The 18,709-nt window shown below is 40.8% G+C and overlaps 1 protein-coding gene across 2 annotated transcripts in view; it reads left to right on the top strand.

Moving 5' to 3' along the window:
* The window catches only part of Smg6 (SMG6 nonsense mediated mRNA decay factor), a 249,996-nt gene that overhangs the window by 51,126 nt on the left and 180,161 nt on the right, over positions 1 to 18,709 (top strand). For both annotated transcript variants that reach the window (XM_048365165.1, XM_048365166.1), the window contains one exon: positions 9,236 to 9,297. In XM_048365165.1, the coding sequence (XP_048221122.1) occupies positions 9,236 to 9,297 (62 nt within the window). The remainder of the gene's footprint in view (positions 1 to 9,235; positions 9,298 to 18,709) is intronic.

Raw genomic sequence — 18,709 nt, forward strand, 5'->3', positions numbered from 1 at the left:
GTGCAAGGAAATCATAATGCCTCCTAGCACCTTTAGATTGGTAGGCCTTGTCATAAGTTTTGGAACTTAAGTGGGGAGCTGGCAAGTTTGTATACTGTTTGTATCTTCTTGAACTAGAAGCTTCTCAGCATGAAGCACCCTGTCTTACTAGCTTAGAACACAGGGATGAAGGATGTTAAGTGGAAGTTACCAGTGTGATCACATCCTCTGCCACCCTGTGATTTCAGGCTTTTCAGAGACTGATAGATGGGCATTTTACCAACAGGAATTCTCACTTTTTTTTTCCTCAAGGTACTAGTGTTTGAACTCAGAGCCTTGTGCTTCCTAGGCAGGTGCTCTGACACTTGAGTCATGCCTCCAGTCCAAAACAGATGATCTTTACCTGTGTCATCACATATCTAAGAAAGAATTCCCTTTTTGAAACAACCAAGTTGTTTTGTTCGGTGCATACAACAAAGTTGTTTGGTGTATATGAAAATAAATTTTCTAATAAGAGTTGATAATGTTTATGCTTCTCAAATACACTTTACAAATGTATGTTGGAAGTCCTTTTAATACTGAACACTTAACTGTTCTTGAAATGATACATTGTGTTGTTTTACACAACTATGTTGAAGTAGGAACAACTATTCAGAGATTGAAATTGTGCATATTTTCTAATCCCATCCTGTTGTGTTGTATTGCTGCCACTGAACAGATTTCTGTTTCCTCCTTTCTTGTTCCAAGGTTCATAAAGCACTTAGAAATAATTTTGAGGAATAATTTCTAGGGCTTTATATAAAACATTCTTCAATATGCTTTAATTTGTATTTTATTTTATCCTTTCAGTTCTGCATTAGGTAATGTCAGTGGTTGAAATCAGTTAAGGAACAATCCAAAATAAATAAATAATTTCATACATTCACATAATACGCTTTGGTCATAGTCATCCCTCTATTACTTCTTATTAAGCCCCATCAATCCTTTGCCTTTTCCATGAGTTCTTTCACATCCCATTATAGTACCCTTTTTACTTTATTAGATGAATCAAACATATCAGAGAATGGATTTTAAAAAGACCAAAGTTTGTGGAAGTTTTCTTTTTTTTTTTTTTGGGCCAGTCCTGGGCCTTGGACTCAGGGCCTGAGCACTGTCCCTGGCTTCTTCCCGCTCAAGGCTAGCACTCTGCCACCTGCGCCATAGCGCCCCTTCTGGCCGTTTTCCATATATGTGGTGCTGGGGAATCGAACCGAGAGCTTCATGTGTAGGAGGCAAGCACTCTTGCCGCTAGGCCATATTCCCAGCCTCTGTGGGAGTTTTCTTGTTGTTCATTGTTATTTTTGTTTTTCTGTTGGCTACTTAGGGAGTTGGAGTAAAAAAAAAAATAAATTTTGGCCCGTCCTGGGGCTTTAAACTCAGGGCCTGGGCACTGTCCCTGAGCCTCTCTGTGCTGAAGGCTAGTGCTCTACCACTCTCTCCACAGTGCCACTTCTGGCCTTTTCTGTTTATGTGGTACTGAGAAATCGAACCCAGGGCTTTATGCATGCTAGGCAAGCAATCTACCATTAAGCCACAATCCTAAACTCATAATCTAATAGCCAATGAATGACAGACTTCATTCTAGAGATCTTCCAGCTGCTTTTAGCATCTCTGGACATAGCTAAGGAGTCCAAAGTGAATTAGTTTCAGATTTGAGCTAAGGAGATGGCACTTTAATGATTCCAGCACTACCTCTCATGGCTGCACCCAAGAAACAATTTTAGTTTCTGGTATACAGCATGTGAATGTGTGAGGGAGATCTGGAGGCAGATAGACTCAAATTTCTTTCTCTGCCTGAGTAAGACCAGGTAGGTATGTATTTAAAATTTTTTAATTACAGAAGTGGAAACCAATCCATGGTGGTGTGTTAGAGAATGAGGAAACTTAGATTAAGGCTTTTCTGACTGTGAACTTTGCATCAGCTAAGAGTTTTCCAAATGCCATGTGTAGTGAATTGTAAGCCTATAAACCTGGCACTCAGGAGATTCTGGGAGGAAGATTGCGATTTCTAGGCCAGCTTGGACTACATAGCTAGACCTTGTCTCAAAAATAAAGCAAAACAGGGCTGGGGATATAGCCTAGTGGCAAGAGTGCCTGCCTCGGATACACGAGGCCCTAGGTTCGATTCCCCAGCACCACATATACAGAAAACGGCCAGAAGCGGCGCTGTGGCTCAAGTGGCAGAGTGCTAGCCTTGAGCGGGAAGAAGCCAGGGACAGTGCTCAGGCCCTGAGTCCAAGGCCCAGGACTGGCAAAAAAATAAAAATAAAAAAAAATAAAGCAAAACAAAACACAATTCCTTCAAAAAAAAAAAAGGCTCAGGACAGAATTTACTTTGTAACATAGCATATACAGACCCTAGGCTTAATCCTCAGCAATGAAAAAAATTCTCTAAAAGTCTGCCTTTATGCTAGCACATTGTCAGGTGTAGATGTTGTTTATGGCCCATTTTGACAATGTATGATGAATCTGCTCCCTCTAGATAATATGGTTTACGTCTTGGATGCGTCTAAATTTGTTGTAGCCCCTTTCCAAATTGAAACATTATTGGTAATAACAAAGAGGAACTATTTTTTTAAGGTGACATACTTTCAGATTAAAAGCAAATCAGTGGTTCTGAAGATCAGAGAGAAATGTGTGCATACCTGAAAGTTCCCTTCACTCTTACTAGTTGAAAATGATACATTGAGGCCCAGTTTTTAAAATATATTTTTAAATTGTTATTATAAAGGTGATGTACAGAGGGGTTGCCATTTCACAAGTCAGGTAATGAGTACATTTCTTTTTGGACATTGTCACTCGTTCCTTCATTCTCTCCAAGTTTTTTTTTCCCCCACAGTTCCTGCCCACAAGTGGTATAGTTCATTTTATTTTATTTATTTATTTATTTATTTATATTTTTTATTTTTTTGCCAGTCCGGGAGCTTGGACTCAGGGCCTGAGCACTGTCCCTGGCTTCTTTTTGCTCAAGGCTAGCACTCTGCCACTTGAGCCACAGCGCCACTTCTGGCCATTTTCTGTATATGTGGTGCTGGGGAATCGAACCCAGAGCTTCATGTATACGAGGCAAGCACTCTTGCCACTAGACCATATCCCCAGTCCCCATTTTATTTTATTTTATTTTTTAAATCTGCTGAAACTTTATTGAAGCTAGATCTATTGATTGCAGAGCAAGATCATAATCATTATGGGACCATATTAACACATCCACTTTTTTTTTTTTTTTTTCCAGCTCTGGGGCTTGGACTCAGGGCTTGAGAACTGTCCCTGGCTTGTTTTTGCTCAAGGCTAGCACTCTACCATTTGAGCCACAGCACCACTTCCAGCTTTTTCTATATATGTGTGCTTAATAATCGAACCCAGGACTTCATGTATACGAGGCGAGCACTTTACCACTAGGCCATATTCCCAACCCCGGTATAGTTCATTTTAAAATAGTGTCTTCTAAGTACCACTGCTGCATTTGTTCACCTTTTGTCCCTCCAGTTCTGTGTGCTCTTTACCCCCCCCCCCCAGATAAACATACAAGAAAAAAGACCCAAGAAACAACAAAAACCACCAAAAAGCAAAAATAGACAATGTAAGGCACACTTTTTTTTTTTTTTTTTTTTTTTTGCTAGTCCTTGAGCTTGGACTCAGGGCTTGAGCACTCAAGGCTAGCACTCTGCCACTTGAGCCACAGCTCCACTATGGGCCATAGTTTCAGCCCTAAGGCCCACTTAAAAAAAAAAAAAAGATTTGTTAGTATACACTAGTTATACAAAGAAGGGTACTTTGTAACAATTCTATATTATGCAGATAACATCCCATCAACCCCCTCCCTCTTCACTTTCTCTTATTTCTCCCCTCTTCTTAAAATGGTTTCAACTGGTAAAACCCACTTTTTATTAGATAGTTTAAGTAGATATTAGCAAATTAAGTTGGCCTTATTTACTGCCCTAAGGGGAAGTATAGATCTAAGGGGAAGTATAGATAGAACTCTGATGTTCCAAAACCTCTTGGAGCTCCTGCTTTATTCCTGGTGGCATTCTCCTTTCAAACAATACAAGGTTCTTCCACAATCAGTAAAGAAAACTTGAACTGCTTTTCATTCATTCCTTCATCAAAACTGTTCATTAAATCAGTTTACCAGTTCTTTTTCTGAGGTTAAGGGAAATGAAACCAACCCTCCCTCCCTCCCTCTTTCTCTCTTTCTCTCTTTCTTTCTTTCTTTCTTTCTTTCTTTCTTTCTTTCTTTTCTTTCTTTCTTTCTTTCTTTCTTTCTTTCTTTCTTTCTCTCTCTCTCTCTCTCTCTCTCTCTCTCTCTCTTTCTTTCTTTCTTTCTGTCAGTTTTGGGGCTTGAACTCAGGGCCTGAGCGATGAGCCTCTTTCTGCTCAAGGCTAGTACTTTACCACTTGAGCCATAGCACCATTTCCAGTTGGTTTGTTATTGTTGTTGGTTGAGGGGCTTAAACTCTGGGCCTAGGTGCTTTCCTGAGCTCTTCAGCTGAAGGCTGGTGCTCTACCACTTGAGCCATAGTGCCACTTCTGGTTTTCTGGTGATTAATCGGAGATGAGTCTCTCAGACTTTCTTTGCCTGGGATGGCTTTGAACCAAGATCCTCAGACTTCACTTTCCTGAGTAGCTAGGATTATAGGGGAGAGCCACTGGCACCCAGCAACTTCAAATTTTTGTGTGATTAATTGGAGATAAGAGTCTCAGGGGAGCCTGGGGATTTAGCTCAGCGGAAGGGTGCCTGCCTGGCAAGCACAAGGCCCCAAGTTCGGTCCTCAGCCGGGGGTGGGGGGTGGGGTGGCGGGGAGAGCTATAAAAGAGTTTCAGGGGACTTTCCTGCCTGGGCTGGCTTCAAACCATGATCCTGAGACCTCAGCCTCCTGAGTAGCTAGGATTACAGGCATGAGCCACTGGTGCCTGCCTTGGGTTTAAGTTCTAACTGCCATTTAAAGTTGCTTAAATGTTAGGATTATTTTGGGGTATAGGGGTTGGTTTTAGGTTAGTAACATTCTTTTATTCCTGCCAAAGTACCCTTTACATGTACATACACCTAACTTTGTAAAGTATTCCTCCCAATTATGAATGAGTTAACTCATGCATGTCTAGTGATGGATATGGGAAGAAGGATAAGTGAGTTAAAATAGGAATGGAGAGAGAACATATATTTTTACCTTTGAAATAATTTGTATCTTTCCTATGAAAAAAGTTGTAAGAAGCTGGGCAGATGGCACTAAGGAGGATGAGGGTGGAGGACCTTGAGGTCAAGGCAGCTTAGGGTATATAGTGAGACCCCATTTCAAAAAGGAAAACAGGGCTGGGAATATGGCCTAGTGGCAAGAGTGCTTGCCTCATAGACATAAAGCCCTGGGTTCTATTCCCCGGCACCACATATATAGAAAACGGCCAGAAGTGGAGCTGTGGCTCAAGTGGCAGAGTGCTAACCTTGAGCAAAAAGAAGCCAGGGACAGTGCTTTGAGTCCAAGGCCCAGGACTGGCAAAAAACAACAACAACAACAAAAAACAACAAAGAAGCAGAAGGGATGAGCAGAGGGAAAGGAGGGGAAATGGAAAGGAAAAAGAAAAGGGAAGGGAGGGAAGGAAGGAAGAACGAAGGAAAAAGGAAGGGAAGGGAGGAGTGCTAAGGGAAGGAAAAGAAAGGGAAGGGAAAGGAAAGGAAAGGAGAAAAAACTGGGACTTAGGGTAATTTAGTCTATTCACTGAGATCTCACAGCAGGTAAATACATGACAGAGTTAATAGAACATAAGCATAACACAAGTATGTTTGATGAGAAAGTCTATATTGCTGACCATCTTCTACAAGTTGACCTAGATACCTAAATTCTAATCCAGGGTTTTTTTGCCAACATCAGCATTCCAATTAACAATTTGTTTTGCAGCAGTTCACCTTTCCTTTCTACTGATGGAAACCTAGTATCCCTAGGCCCAAACTCAGTTATCTTAAGGAGAATCTTCAGTTAAGTATCCTGAGGTTTTGTGTGTTGTTTTTTAAATTTTTTTATTAATTAAATTTTGTTGACAAGGTGTTGTGCAAAAGGGGTACAGTTACATAATAGGGCATTGAGTACATTTCTTGTGATATCTTACACCCTCATTTTTCTTTCCCTTCCCTAGAACAGGTAGGCATATATACAATACCTAGTGTACCAAAATCATAAACAGTAGCCATGTGGCATACACCAAAGGAAATTCACTTAGAACTTCCGTCAACAATAGAGTTTGCTTATCCTTGTCTTATATGATCATATATACATAGCTGTTGAGCTATTGTGATCCACTGAGAGGTCTATTTTAGACCTTTTTATGTTTAGTAGTTGTTTGGTTTTAGATACATAATGTGAGGTCGCTGACCCAAACCTGTGGAAATATCATTTGACAAGAAGTTTTTTGTTTCACAGACCTGGTCTTTACTGTCCCCCCCACCCCCACCTAACAGTCATATATCAAGGGTGCGTTTGTTTTTTTAAGCTGTCCTAGTGTTTTAAATTTAGGGCCTCATACTTGTTAGACAGGTCCCATAAGCCTTATTCTGAGTGTTTCAGCTATATAGATCATTGTTTGAATCTAGAATAGCTGATCAGTATAATTCATTTAAGGCAAAAAAAAAAAGACAAATTTGGCTTGTCCACTAAATTCAATATTGAAGTTATTGGTGACTTTTTGTATAGTAGCATTTATATAAGAGAGATGGAGCCAGGTGCTGATGGCTCAGGAGGGTGAGGTTCGAGGACTGTGGTTTGAAGCCAGCCTAGGCTGAAAAGACCATGAGCCTCTCTATCTTCAATTAACCACCAAAAAGTTGGAACTAGAACTAAGAGACAGCACCTAGTCACACAAAAAGAAGAGAGAGAGAATGTAGTTTTTTTTTCTTTTGATCAATTGTGGGGCTTGAACCCAGGCTGGCTTCAAATTGAAATCCTGAGATCTCAGCCTTCTAAGTGGCTAAGATTACAAAAATGACCCAATGGCACCCACCTTGGCCTCACTTTTTTTTTCCCTCGGTGGGGCTTGAACTCAGGACCTGGGTGCTATCCCTGAGCTTTCGTGCTGAAGGCTAGCATTCTACCACCTTGAGCCACAGTGTTACTTCTAGTGCTCTGGTGGTTAATTGGAGGTAAGAGTCTCTCAGACATTGCTGCCCAGGCTGGCTTGAAACCGTGATCCTCAGATCTCCATTTCCTAGGATTACAAGCATGAGCCATCAGTGCCCAGCTTTTGACTTCACTTTTTATTGTTAAGTCCTTCCATCATCACCATTATTTTGTTATTTTGATGCCAGTACTGGGGCTTGAATTCAGGGCTTGGGTACTGTCCCTTAGCTTTTTATCCTAGGCTGGCAGTCTACCACTTGAGTGACAGTTCTTATTTTTGGTGGTTGAAATAAGTGTCTCATGGAGCCACTGGCTTAGAATGACTGTAGTTTTGTGTTTGTTTTTTTTTAATTGGTGTTCTAGTCTGCAGGGGGATAAACCAGAAGAGGATATACCCTTACCTTGGAGGCCCTGGGAACTATCCAGGGCTACTGGACTGTTCCTTGCGCTAGTAATTACCTTCCTTTGGGTGGGCGGGGGGCAGTTCTGGGGCTTGGACTCAGGACCTGAGCACTGTCCCTGGCTTCTATTTGCTCTTCCTCTTGAGCTACAGCACCACTTCTGGCCTTTTCTGTTTATATGGTGCTGAGGAATCGAACCCAGGGCTTCAAGGGTGGTAGGCAAGCATTCTACCACTAAGACACCTTCCCAGTCCCCATAACTACCTTCTTGAATTAAAACTGTGGCTGTCTTTCTGCTAGGAAACAAGGTCCTGAGCATGTTGCTTCTAGGAAAATAGAGAAGGTGATAGTAACATTTAGTCTTTAAATTGCCTTTACTTTCTTTGGAATTATATTCAATTTTTCCCTTCTCCTTTATTATGCCCAGAGAGATCTCCTAGTTTTGATGAAAATAGTTTTTTAATAATTTTATTAATTTTGTTTATTTTTGCTGATATGGCATTGAGGAATTGAACCCAGGGCCTCATGCATGTTAGGCAAGTACTCTACCACTAAGCCTCATCATTCCCTTCTTGTAGTTTTTTTTTTTTTAAAGAAACTTGGACAAAGATGGTAAATTGGTAGCACATGGGCCAGAGATGGCTGGCAAATATGCTTTTTGTTGTTACTGTTTTGTTTCTTTAAATTTTTAAAATTAGAAGCCAATATTAAAAGCCAGAGGATTTCATATAAAAATCCAAATTCTGGTTCCAGTTTGGGCCCACATAGAACATTTGACTAGAACTGGAGAAAATAGCCATTGCTACCGTCTCTACTAGCTATCTTCAATGCATTTTAGACACTTGAGTGCTTCAGGCATAGAAGTTGAACTCCACTTTTAAAAGCAAGTAAAATACAATTTGATGAGCTAGTTTAGTAGTTACTATCCCTAATTATTAAAGAAAAATTTTGCTTTCCTGGGTTTGTAAAAAAATAGTAAGATTGAGGAGTTAGAGATGTGGTTTACTTAGTAGAGTGCTAGCCAATGAGGAACAGCATCCAGTACCAAGGATGGGGAAAAAAAAGAAACTGAGAGTCAGTGGCTCATGCCTGTAATCTTAGCTACTCAAGAGGCTGAGATCTAAGGATTGCAGTTCCAAGCCAGCCTGAGCAGGAAAGTCTGTAAGACTCTTATCTCAAATTAAATCACAGAAATAGTATGCTATGACTCAAGTGGTAGTGCTATCTTTGAATAAAAGGAGCTCAGGGACAGCATCCAGACCCAGAGTTCAAGCCCCAGGACCAGCAAAAAAAAAAAAAAAAAGAAAATAAGATTAGGGATTTCTTCTAAATTACTACTATCCTGCTGTTGTAAAAGTTTCCTTTATGGAACAGAGTGGCATCTAGATTCCAGAGAGAAATAGACTCTCAGGACTTTATTTTCTCTGTTAGTTGGGTCTGGTTTACAGCTTCATTTCCTGCACAGAGGCACCACTACCAGCAGAGGGTGTTGTCTGCTCACCAAGCCTGTTATAGTCTTGGCTCAGCTGAGCAACAGCTGTTGGGCATGTGCCCTGGGTTTCTGTGAGAGTTTGGGCATGTCCATTTGGTTCCCATCCCCAGTGCCCACCCCTTTAGACCCTGGCCAGGTTATTGTGTCACTGGGGACTCTGTTCAGTAACAGGAAACTGGGGAAAGTTTAATTGTTTTCTCCTCTCCCTTTTTCCCATGCAGCTGAACAAAAGGTTCATCCTCAGTTTTCTCCATGCCCATGGGAAGCTGTTTACCCGGATTGGGTAAGTGTGCAGGATGTTTATTTTATTTTCCTACATTACAAGTCATTTTGGAATTTAATATTGTTAGCAACTAGACTGTGTTTGTAACTGAGGGCACAGGGTGTGAATTCTTAGAGGCCTCCACCTTCTCATCCCTTCACTCTACTGCAGTACTCATGAAGTTTGGGAACTATTACTCTCCTGTCTGTCTGTCTGTCTGTCTGTCTCTCTCTCTTGCCAGTCCTGGGCTTGAACTCAGGGCCTGAGCACTATCCCTGGCTTCTTTTTGCTCAAGGTTAGCACTCTACCACTTGAGCCACAGTGCTGCTTCTGGCTTTTTCTGTTTATGTGGTGTTGAGGAATTGAACCTAGGGCTTCATGCATGCTAGGCAAGCACTCTACCACTAAGACACATTCCCAGCCCTCTTTTATTTTTTATTTTTTGGTCAGTTGTGGGGCTTAAACTCTGGGCCTGGGCGCTATCCCTGAGCTCTTTAGCTTAAGGCTAGTACTCTACCACTTGAGCCACAGCACCACTTGTGGTTGTCTGGTGGTTAATTAGAGATAAGAGTCTCACAGACTTTCTTGCTCGGGCTAGCTTTGAACCATGATCCTCAGATCTCAGCCTCCTGAGTAATTAGGATTACAGGCATGAGCCATTGGTGCCCTGCTCTGTATCTTTTTGTACCTTGTCTAAAACCCCTTTTTAAGGACAGTCTTTTCCTAACCTCCTCTTCTTACCTGCTTGGGTTTCTTGTTTCTTCTGCCTTCCAACTCAGCCCCTGGTGAGCCCTTGGGGGGCCGTGTATGTGCGCCTCTGGGAGCAGCTAACAGGGGACCTCCTTGGGAAAAAGTTGTTCATTTTCCTTCAAAGACAAGAGGAACATTTTCTTTATTTTATGTTCTTTTGACATATCTCTTCCTTCTGAGCCGTTTCCTATGCCCTACTGGTGTTAATAAATATCAAAACTTCCATGGTTTTGTCATCCACATGGATGGATCTACATATAATATCAGGGAAGGTAGTATGTGGAAAACCTTACTACTTCATACCTTAATTTTGTGGAAAAAGATTGTTTTCCCTACACACATCTTTTAAATTAGCATCAGTTTTACAAGGGAGTTTCAATTTGACATGTCTACATATGCATAAAATGTACCTGATCAGACTCCCCCTTCTTGCCAGATATTTAAGTTTTTATTAAGAATGCAAAGAGTTCTTCCTCCAAATATAAAATTCATTATTCTAAAGCCTGAAGATGCCTTCACAACAAAGCCAATGTATGCCAAGAATCTTTAGTATAGGACTTTCTTAGTTAAGAGATAGTGAAGAAAAAGAGATGATGGTGCTCCCAAGATAGGTTTTTTTTTTTGTTGTTGTTGGTTGTTAGATTTGTTCTGTTTTGGATTTGGTGTCTTGCCTGGAGCCTAGACTGGTCTTGAACTTAATATTCTACTCCCTCAGCTTTGTGAGTGCTTGGATTACAGGTGTGTACCACCACACCTGGCTTTATTTTGGATTTTAATTTTTCTGAGTTGGAGAATTTTTTGTGAGTTACCCTTAAAGGTGATTTGTTTTTGATGATAAATCCTCATTACAGTGTTCCCCTTTCACTTTCTGTCACAAATTTGTAAATTTATCTGTAATGCTAGATTTCCTTAGGAAGGAATAGGAACTATGTCAGTTTCCACATACTTTTGTATTTAACTCTCTTTTTGTTGTTGTTCATGGGGCTTGAACTCTGGGCCAGCTCAAGGCTAGTGCTCTACCACTTTGAGCCACAGGGTCACTTCTGGTATTTTTTGACAGTTAATTGTAGATAAGCATCTCACAGACTTTCCTGCATGGGCTGGCTTTGAACCTCAATCCTGAGATGCTTCCTGAGTAGATAGGATTACAGGCCTGAGCCATTGATACCTGGCTCTATTTAACTCTTTTGAGAAGCTGAAAGACTGTCCTGCTTGAAGAAATGCTGTCCTGTGGGTGTTGAAATGGAAAGTATGCTTCATATATATTGTTTGTATGTATGTATTGTATGTATGCATGCGTGTGTGTGTGTGTATGTGTGTGTGTGTATGTATGTATGTATTGTTTGGCATCAGCCTGGTCAAGTGTGACAGTAATGGCCATTTCAAGGGCAGTTTGGATTTTGAAATGACTTGGGGAATTAGACAAATGCCAAGAGATGAATCTCTATTAGTAGAAATAGGTGTGAAGTTAATTAGGGAAAATAAACCATATGCATTATTTAGCTGCCACTATTGTAAGCTCTACTCTGGAAGGAGTTGTGTTTTGTTTTGTTTTGAGCTTGACTAGGTAGTTTAGGCTGGAACTTGCTGCGTCTCCCAGGCTAGCCTCAAGCCGTGCATGATCCTTCTGAGTTTTTTCCTAACTTTATTGAATGGTGAGTGCATGGCATATGGCATTTTAAGATTGGAGATAAAGGATCCGGTATGTCAGTAGGTTACAGTAGTCTCAAGCCTGCTCATTGGTGAGTAATGTAAAGCTGCAGTTGTGAAATGGATGAATACATCATAGCAGGGAATAGTGTTGTGATATAATAATAAAAAAAACTTTAAAAGGTGCTCTTACCCCTTATCTCACTCTCTTTTTTTAGTTCTCATTTTTTTCATCTTCCTCTTCCTTACTCTTACTGCCTTTTCACTGCATGTTTTCTCTTCTTTCTGTCTTTATTTAGATTTTCCATTTTGAGCTGGGTAACTCCTGGTTGTAGGGGGCTGGCCTGTGCTTTGAAGGATGTTTAGCAGCATCCTGTCCTTTCAGCTATGTGCCAGTACCACTCTTCACATGCTACAGTCTGAAGATTAAAAATATCTCCAGACAGGCCAGATGTTCCTTGGGGGGGTGGTGTTATAAAATTGCCTATTATTGGGAAAAATCATTTTAGCTGTTTCTTGCTCTGGTAGTGAGTTTGGGGATTGAAAAAGTTGCAAATCAAGGTTGGGAATGTGGCTTAGTGGTGGAGTGGCTTGCCTAGCATGCATGAAGCCCTGGGTTTGATTCCTCAGCACCACATACTCAGAAAAAGCCAGAGGTTGTGCTGTGGCTCAAGTGGTAGAGTGCTAGCCTTGAGCAAAAAGAAGCCAGGGACAGTGCTCAGGCCCTGAGTTCAAGCCCAGGACTGGGAAAAAAAAAGTTACAAATCATACTTCAGAATATTTTATCAGGCTAAGTGTTAATCATACCTTTATTTCCCCCTTTTAAAAATTCTCTCTCCTTTCCCCCCCCCCTTCTGTTTTTTTGTTTTGTTTTTTGGTACCAGTTCTGGGGCTTGAATTCAGGGCCTGGGCACTGTCCTTGAGCTTTTTTGCTCAAGGCTAGCACTCTACTTCTTGAGCTTTCCAGCTTTTTGATGGTTAGTTGGAGATAAGAGTATCGGAATGGTTTAGATTGAGATCCTCAGATCTCAGTTTCCTGAGTAGCTAGGATTACAGGTGTGAGCCACAAATGCCCAGATAAAAATTCTCATATTTAAACACACATTTTGGAAGAATTTTGGGAAGAAGCTACAACTGTTATTAAAAAGCTGGGACCTTGGGTCTGGGAAGAAGAATTTATTTAAAAAACAGCAACAAGAACAACAAAAAAATACAAAGTGCTGACTCATGCCCATAATTCTAGCAATTTAGGAGGCCGAGATCTGAGGAACTAGGTTTGAAACCAGTCTACTGACAAATTTGTGAGACTTTCATCTCTAAAAATTAACCAGATGGGGCTGGGAATATGGCCTAGTGGCAAGAGTGCTTGCCTCCTTCCTACACATGAAGCTCTTGGTTTCATTCCCCAGCACCACATATATGGAAAATGGCCAGAAGGGGCAGCGCTGTGGCTCAGGTGGCAGAGTGCTAGCCTTGAGCGGGAAGAAGCCAGGGACAGTGCTCAGGCCCGGAGTCCAAGGCCCAGGACTGGCAAAAAAAAAAAAAAAAAAAACCAGAAAAAAGTCAAAAGTGAAAGGTGGGTGCCTGTGGCTCATGCCTGTAATCCTAACTACTCAGGAGGCTGAGATCTGAGGATCATGGTTCAAAGCCAACCCAGGCAGGAAAGTCTGTGAGGCTCTTATCTCCAATTAACCACCAGAAAATGGAAAGTGGCGCTGTGGCTCAAAAGTGGTAAAGCGCTAGCCTTGAGCTGAAGAGCTCAGGGACAGGTCCCAGGTCCAAAGTTCAAGCCCCACAACTGACAAAAAAAAAAAAAAAAAAAAAAAAGTCAGAAGTAAAGGTGTGGCTCAAGTGGTAGGACTCCAGACTTGAGCAAAAAAGCCAAGAGAGAACATACAGTTCTGAGTTCAAGCCCCAGTACTGGCACAAGAAAAAAAAAATTAGAGACCTGGAAACATGGCTCAAGTGGTAGAGTGCTTGCCTAGCAAGGTGCAAACCCATATAGTATAAATACATAAACAATAAACATATTATATGTATGTGTGTGTGTGTGTGTGTGTGTATATGTGCAATGAGCCCAAGTTACACTGCTGTTCAAAACCAGCTGGCAAGAAAATCTGCGGTATATTCCATATCTATATCTATATTCATATAGATACAGATATAGATAGATAGATAGATAGATAGATAGATAGATAGATTTATTAAAGTAGGTAGCCAATAAAGGAGGACAGCACGAGGTATTCAGGCAGGAGAGAAAAGTTTATTCCGGAACTGCTGGCTGGTGGCTGAGATAATGCTGGCTGGAGAGGAGGGCTGAACCACCGAAAGGCCTGGCCTTATCTAGGGCAGGGGCAGGAGGTATGGCCAGGTGGATTGGATGTGACCTCAAAGAAGGGGTAGGTAACTGCCTCCAGGTGTGCCAGTTACCTAGGTAACACAGGTACTTGGTGCAGACTTAAACAGGCGGGGGAATCTGCATAGAGCCCTCCCAAGGGTGGACCTTACATATATATACATATATATAGAGAGAGAGACAGACAGACAGACAGACATCCATCAGTAGAGTACTCTATTGCATTTAAATATTAGTCTAGATACTATATATTCTTTTTATGGAGTCCTAGTAACATAAATAGACTTATGGTTCAGTTGGAGTGGTTCAGGTGTGGGTTAGGTGTAAGAAAATTTCACAGTGAAGATGTTCGAGAATTTCTTTCACTGGAAGGCTTTAAAAAGGCATGTAGTAGTAGAGTGCTTGCCCCGCATACATGAAGCCAGGTTTGATTCCTTAGCACCACATATATAGAAAAAGCCAGCAGTGGCACTGTGGCTTAAGTGGTAGAGTGCTAGCCCTGAGCAAAAAAAGAAGCCAGGGACAGTGCCCAGGCCCAGAGTCTAAGCCCCAGGGCTGGCAAAAAAAAAAAAAAAAAAAAAAGAGAGAAAAGAGAAAAGGCATAGATTATCTAATTTATCCAAAATTCTTTTTATTGTGATTCAGATTATTTTTCAGGTTCTTTTTTATTCTTCAATATGTTTTATTGTCAGAAAATGAAAGGGCTGGGGTATGGTTCAAGTGATTAGAGTGCCTGCCAAATCAGGTAAATGACCTGAGTTCAAACTCTAGTAATGCCTCCCTCCCCCCGCCCCCAATAAAAAGACAATCAGCCTCAGTTTTACCGTTACAAAAGATTATTTATGTTAGTTCTTAGTGAGGAAATGAATATTTCAGCACCTGGTTGTGTATTCCTCTTACACTGTCCTAAAAGAAAAAGGAAATTAGCTTCAAGTTTATTTAGCAGGGCAGAGCAGCAAGTAACATTCCTGTTGTTAAAAAAGGGAAAAAAGTATGGAAGTCCATAAAACTAGAAAAACAGTGAGCACAAGACACATACAACATCATGGACTACTGCCTAATTATCAAGAAGATATGAAATGTAGGAGGCATTGAAAATGAATTAAGACCGAGGAAATTGTAATGATGAGCATCTCAAGGCACACCAGTATCATGTGCGCCTTTTGAGAAAAACTGACATCACACCAATCTGCAGTATTCTCAGCCACTGGCATTCCATGTGCATCCACATGCACTTGAATGCCTACAGTGTGCATGATAAGTCTGCTTCTTCTTTTTTTTTTTTTTTTGCCAGTCCTGGGGTTTGAACTCAGGGCCTGAACACTGTCCCTGGCTTCTTTTTACTCAAGGCTAGCACTCTACCACTTGAGCCACAGTGCCACTGCTGGCTTTTTCTACATATGTGGTGCTGAGGAATTGAACCCAGAGCTTCATGTATGAGGCAAGCACTCTTGTCACTAGGCCATATTCTCAGCCTCTGATAAGTCTGCTTCTTTCCAGCCTCAGCTAGCAAGAGGTGTATAGCTTTAATGAAATCAAATACCAAAAAGTTAAAACAACAACAAAAAATTTATCTGCAGGGTGCTGATGGCCAACCTCTGTAATCCTAGCTACTCAGAAGGTTGAGATATGAGGAAACCAGTATAGACTGGAAAGTCTTATGAGACTCTCTTTCCCCCCTGTCGGTTGTGGAGCTTGAACTTGGGGCCTGGGCTGTCTCTGAACTCTTGCTCAAGGCTAGTGCTTTACTACTTAAGCCACAGTGCCACTTCCGGTTTCCTGGTAGTTAATTTGGAGATAAGAGTTTCACGGACTTTCCCTGTTTGAGCTGGTTTTGAGCCAACATCCTCAGATCTCAACCTTTTGTGTAGCTAAGATTACAGGCATGAGCCACTAGTGATTGGCCTGTGAGACTCTTATCTTCAATTAACCACCAAAAAGCCAGATATGGAGCTGTGGCTTAAGTGGTGGAGTGCTAACCTTGAGCATAAAAACTCAGGGACAGTGCCCAAGTCCTGAGTTCAACTCCCAGGACCAGTACAAAACAATCAATAATTACAAGTCCTCGAAAGCAAACAAGTCAAAATTGCTGTGGGCTTCAGTTTCCTTATTACTATCCTTCCCCCCACCCCTTTTCTTCTTCTATCTTTTTAAAATTAAGTAGGAGTACAAAGGAGTTACCATTCCACCTAGTTAGTGCTATCTTGCTCAATTTTTTTAAATTACTAAGAAAAGTTAGAGAGTCTGATTGTTTCTACAGAGAATGTTGTCTAGCCTAGCTGTGTTTCCTAGCATCTGAGGAGTTGATCCTTCCCTGTTAGTCAGTATCTGAGTCATTCTGGAGTCTGGGTCCCAGTGTTGTCTGAAAGATTTGTTTCTTAAAACTGCCATTCAAATGAGACAAGGTGTTTCTAGAGACCACTTCACAAGATAGGCACTTAAGTCATTGAAATGCATAGCCTGAAAATGAGTGTACCTTTTGAGGATTAAAGAATAACGTTGGAATCCTCCTCTTAGACTCAGGAAAAGAAATTGAGTGCTGGGTGGCTCCTGACAGAGGCTTTCCTGGTCAGAGGCAGGTCAGACCTTCACTTGGCCTCCACTGAGAGGTTGGGAAGTTGGCAGCCTAGATTTGTGACAAATGAAGTCATTTTGCTTCCTATTAGTCTTGTTTAAAGTTGCTGTACTTCAGTTTTTACCTGCTTGCGTGGTTGTGCTATTGGCATAGCTTCAAGGGCTTTGGAATTCAAAGACTGGTATATTTATTTTGGACTTCTATTTTTTAAAAATATAATGTTTGTATCTTTGTTAAGTAGCAGATGTTTTAAAATACTGAAGTAAGTATTCATTGTGAAGAAAATCTTTTTCTTACTACACAGTGCTTACTGTAAAATATTTAGAAAACTTAAAAAAATTAAAAATAACTGTTTCCTACCACCCAGAGATAATTACCTTTATTATTTGGTATCTATTTTGGGGATAGATACACACACACCCCTACATACACACACACACATCATGTGCTCTTTTTCTTTTTTCTTTTTTTGGCTGTTCCTTATTTTGAAACAAGGTCTTAAGATGTGTAGCCCAAGCTGGCCTCACATTTGTGAGTCTCCTGCCTCAGTTTTCTGGGATTATCATCATACCTGGTGACACTGACTTTTTAAGTGTACATACTTAGTAAAATATGTACCTTTTAATATATTTTTGTACATCCTGTATTGGATGTACAAAAAGTGATATATTAAGTTGCTTTTAAACTACTTTTAAGGCATGTTTGTTTCTCCCACGTGATTATAAAATGTAATACACTCTTTAAAAACTAGTACTTGATGTGCAGATGTGCCAGCTTAGTCATCCTATTGTTGCTGTGTAGGTTGTTTCCAATTTTTTACTGTTTTTTTCTGATCCTTTAATTCCTCCTCTATTGCTATTGTACCTACAGTTTCATAATCATCTTGGTTTATATTTCATAATTTACATAAGCATTATTAAGAAAATCATAAAACATAACATAATGATTAAGGTTAAAATGTCAACTCTGCCCAACCCTGGGTCCTCCAAAGAGATAGCATGGGACATTGAGTTATTTATTCTTTGAGATCTTTTAACTGCATTTATATACTTATACTTGTGTTTTTTTATCTTGTCAGTTTTTTAAACTTAACAATATTAATTCATTTTTAGTATAGTTTTCTCTCTGTAGTATGAGCAAAGATTATTTCTAAAGATAAAGGAAGGTAAGGTAGTAAAAAGGAGGTAAAAGTGAGAGGATTTGATTCCAAAACTGAGAACCAGAAACCTCATTAACCCCTGAGGAGACTTATCTGTGTTACCCTCTGGTATTGCTTAACAAAGCTGATTTTGTCTTAGTAGAACCATCTTCTGCTTATATCTTACCTTCTTGTGTTTTTATATTTTTTGTATGTTTTTATCATTTTTTACTGGTGAGAGGCAAAGCAAAGACTTTTAGAAGCATAAAAAAAAAATAACACTATGGCAATATGTCCTGGTTTCATACGAGACTATAGTCAACCCAAGGAGTGTTAATGGATTTGTTTCAATTTCTACCCCAGGGAAGAGGCTTCCTCAGACTCCTCTTCCAAGCAGGACTGTCCCACGTGACACTTTTGTCCTGTCGTTCTGTGCTGGCTCTTTCCTACCTTTCAACACGGAGACACATGGCTCTGAAACTTGCCCAGTGTGGCTGAATTTCAAGCAGAGTGAACTCTGCTCTTCTCGTAATGAGACGTGCTAGCCCCCCTTCCCACCTCCAACCAGAGAGAGTGCTGCACAGTGTCAGGATTTAAAATGAAACCTTTGTTACAGCCCATGGGGAAACATGGATCCAGTCCAGCCCCAAACGTATCACTCTCTGCCATTCCAAATTTACCAAGAGTTTTGGCGTCTCTGAAACTTTTTAGAGGGGGAAAAAAGTTTGTCTTGTTTTGTTTTGGGGAGGCACTTGAAATGGCATGTGGGGGAAAAAAGCAAATGCATGGCAGGTTTTGTGCCAATGAAAATGAGGACAGCTCAGCAGAGAAGGGAACTGGAATGTAAACTGTAATTGACCCATAGCTGTGGCATGACTTCTGGGCACCAGAGGGGTCAGCAATAGAAGTTGCCATCCAAGGGCAAAGAATGAAGATTGCCGAAATTTGATTCAGTTTTAGGGTT

This window comes from Perognathus longimembris, chromosome 17, assembly GCF_023159225.1.
Source record: "Perognathus longimembris pacificus isolate PPM17 chromosome 17, ASM2315922v1, whole genome shotgun sequence".
Taxonomy (NCBI): domain Eukaryota; kingdom Metazoa; phylum Chordata; class Mammalia; order Rodentia; family Heteromyidae; genus Perognathus; species Perognathus longimembris.